Genomic DNA, 3700 nt, shown 5'->3' with positions numbered 1-3700 from the left:
CCCAATTCTCAGCATTACAGAAGGAATTCATTAGGAGGATTTCTTTTAGTCTCTCTCTGAAGGGATCCCAGGGCTTTGTTTGATCTCCATTATTTCCTGATGCTGGAGTCTGGAATGTTTGATAACCTCTTTAGAGCACATCTGCCCCACTGAGGTAAGTGAGGTCCAACTTATAGCTGCTAGATCACTTAACAATGTAAATATACACTGTGGATTTTTGATTTGTTCTTGTAAAGCACTTATCCTGCATGGAACCCAGCGCTACAAGTAACGTGACTTGTAGTTGCTCGGAGTGGCTCATCTTTTTCTTTCTCTCTCAGCAATTCAATTGTCAGCTGGTCTTCCTGCTCCTCATAACTTTTCCAGAAGTTTGAAATTATGCAAATCTCAGTGAGCATTGAGATAATGCACTTACCTATTTAGCTACTCTTTAAGACATAGTTTTGTCATAATTTTGTTCATTTGAGAGCTTAGACTGTAAGTTACTGCTAGGTGATCTGAGCAGTAAGGTATGCATATTTATTTTAAAAATGAGAGGCTTTTGTTTCTGAGGGGGGAGTTGTTTTTTGTTGTAAAAGATGTATAATCCAAAGTACTTGTTACTTATGCAGGAGGAATTTGAAGCTGAAAAAAAGACTTCACTACATGACAAGGAGCAGATGTTCATTSAGGAAAGGGAAAAGGCACAGGCTGTTCATGAAAAGGAGAAGGAGATGTTATCAGCAGAGCTACAGGAAAAGGCAGCTGTAATTATCAAGGTTTGTGGAAAGTACTTAAACCTAGATTTTAACTGTTCTTTTGTGGCTGTCTTTTAACACARTACTTCCACCTTTTTCAAGATGCATATGGAAGGACTATGTGYATAACTCTAGATGACTGCTATTTTTCAAGGTGTTACACATAATGTTTGCTAGCTGGAGTGCTATGACTGTAGCGTGAAAATTGAAACTTGGTGTTAGCTTGAAAATACCTTAAGCTCTTCAACCATTTTTTAGGGAGATTAACACTACTTTAAAAGAAAAGGCTGGATGTTTTGCTTTCAGTTGTCTATGTATTGATGCCATCTGTATCTATCCCAAGAACGATTTGTAGGAAAAAGTGCTCTAGCTTTTTAGACCAACTGACTTACAGCTGGGAGGGAAAGGGTGGATATACTGTTCTGTTAGGCTTTCATGTTTAGTTGGAAAACTAGGAAGTGGCAAGAGTAACACCGAGAATTTCTCCTGCTKGAAGAAACTCATTGTTTCCTGCTGTTCATGCAGGGTTTAATGAGTAGTGAGAGAACTGACAAGGGAATAGAATGCTTTTCTTTCCTTGCCCTTCCCTTCCAAATGGGTGTTTTGACTCATGTGTTGGCTTGCTTTTGAGACCAAGTTTGTTGCTATAGTGCTGGTTTGTTTGGTAGCATGTAGCACAAAGTGTAATATTGCTGCTGGATAATGTCTTGATTAGGAAAGTCTGGAAGGGGTTGTATGTATTTTCCTTTTTAAATGGGATAGAGGTGTCATTTGAACACAAATGTGAGGAGATAAATTTTTTTGATGTTTTCTATAATTTGTTTTCTGGCATAGTATATAAAAGAAAGCTGTCTGAGACTGATACTGAATCAGATTGCTGTTCAGATTTGTATGCTGCACTGTCAAAATTTATGCCAGGTCATTGCTTTATGTCTTTGAGGTGTGAACAATGAAAGCAAATGAAAAGCAAACTGAAGTATGACATGAAGTTTTTGTATGCTTTTTCCATTACTTGTATGTGCTGAGTGTGAATGCAGGTGAAGCTGCTTCTTTGAGCAAAATCTACATCAGCAAAGGAGAAGTGAAATAGTAACTGTTCATTTTTAGTCTTTCTGCTGTCCTTCATTTCCAATAGTTGTGGAAGCAAATTTGCATCACAGATGAAGAGATGATGATTTAAATATATGGAAAGTTGTGAACAGTAAGATCATTGAATGAAGTTCATAGTTCAGGCAAACTGATTGGCTTTCTATCTCTTGTATCCTTACTATATTTTCCACAGCTGGAAAAGAAAGTGGACTCTCTAAATCATGAAATAGAAGAGACTAACTCAGAACTGGAGACCCTCCTTCAACGGCGAGATAGAGAAAACCAGGAAGAAGGAAATTTGGTAGCCATGTTGAGATCTGATATCAATGAGTCCCAGGATGAAAGGTTTGTGCATCTTAAGATATTTAATGCTTTTTGTCTGTGTCAGTGTTTTTTGTCTGGCTTCTTGCAAATAAATCAACAACAAAGTGAAATTAAACCTGCTCAAAAGGAAAGTGTTAGATGATGATAATAGTGGCTTTACCTGCAAGCATGTTTGAGTTTTGTGAGTACCAACTTATCTTGACATTTGGAGAGTTCCCCCCCTCCCCCATTCCTTTTTACATGTGGACTGATGGAAACTTTGGTGTTTTGGGATTTCTACAGTTTATAATCAAGGCAGAAGCTGGGAAACTGAGAAAACCAACTTAAACTTTTCAGCACAATGTAAATCAGTGTGATTTGTCTTTTTAATGTGTGGATTAGAGAAAAGCTGTTGTGTTAAATAAGCTTTTAGAAGAATTTTCCTTCTCACCTTTAAGAAACTTACTGTTTATTGGTGTTCCCAGGGCTCAGTGATACTTCTCAACAAGGTTCAATTTCCTTTACAATACTGAAGTATAAAAGATTACTAGTTCTTGGATGTTCTTTCCCTGCCTCAAGTGTTTCTAAGTTTGCTCAAATGTTTTCATGAGTGACCGTAACAGGAATTGTGTAATACTACACACTTCAGAAGTAATATTAATATTTTCTTAAAAGCTAAAATGACTTTTTGAATATAATTCTCATGGTCCATTTTGTCAACACACTCCTAGCTATTTTGGTGTTACTGATAATACAGTAATAGACCTATTCTCCCTACTGGTGATTCGATATGAATGGAAACCCAAGATGCTTTTGACTGCAGCACAGTTTCTCTCATCTACCTGTGGAGAAGGCAAAGGCTTTTGTCCAACCTGAACTTCAAAAATGGCTATATATTTTTGTGAAACATCTGAATTATCTTTACTGATAATTGTCAAGCTACTGCAAGATACCTGTTGTACACTCAGTTTTTCAGTGAGTTTCAAATCTCTTTAAGTTGAGTAAATGCAAGTTTGCAATGTTTGTGCTTTTGTTTTAGGAAAAAATTGCAGGAATCTTATCAACATCTTTTGAAATTGCTTGTGGAACTGGTGAAGGCTACAATAGCTATTGAGGATCTTATCTGTAGAAAGATTGGACTTTGCCTTGATGACAGTCTGGCTTCTGGAGATTCTAGAGAAAGTCACAGTATTATGGAAGAAATAGGATTCATGCAGTATTTCAAAGCCAAAGAGAAGCATCACCCAGAAAAAGGTGAGTACAAATCTGTTGGGTGCAGTTACGTAATGTTTTTGAAGATTTTTTTTTCCATTYCATTTTATATTACACAGAGGAGGTTTCACATTTCATATGAATATTCAATATTTTGTGTGATATGGAGGAGGTTCTAAACAGAGATATCTTCTCTTGCAGCCTTTTCGGTATCTGTTTCAAAGTTTCTCTGCATTTGAGATTGTCTATCAATATTCTCTGATTTTAATTCCTGTAGTAGCAAAAATACTAAACTGTGCCTGGAAAAGGCTGAATAGATTATAGTGATTTTTGGGGGGGGGTTATTTGTGTGGGGGAAT

General features: G+C 36.8%; 1 protein-coding gene across 6 annotated transcripts in view; it reads left to right on the top strand.

Annotated features, from left to right (window-relative positions):
* PCNT (pericentrin) overlaps positions 1-3700 on the top strand; it is a 102132-nt gene that overhangs the window by 40135 nt on the left and 58297 nt on the right. For all 6 annotated transcript variants that reach the window (XM_085312408.1, XM_085312407.1, XM_085312410.1 and 3 more), the window contains 3 exons: positions 612-758; positions 2020-2171; positions 3169-3383. In XM_085312408.1, coding sequence (XP_085168534.1) covers positions 612-758; positions 2020-2171; positions 3169-3383 — 514 coding nt within the window. The remainder of the gene's footprint in view (positions 1-611; positions 759-2019; positions 2172-3168; positions 3384-3700) is intronic.

Source organism: Rhea americana, unplaced genomic scaffold, assembly GCF_003343005.1.
Source record: "Rhea americana isolate MKP2758 unplaced genomic scaffold, rheAme1 scaffold_362, whole genome shotgun sequence".
Lineage (NCBI taxonomy): Eukaryota > Metazoa > Chordata > Aves > Rheiformes > Rheidae > Rhea > Rhea americana.
This window is presented reverse-complemented; position numbering and strand designations above follow the sequence as displayed.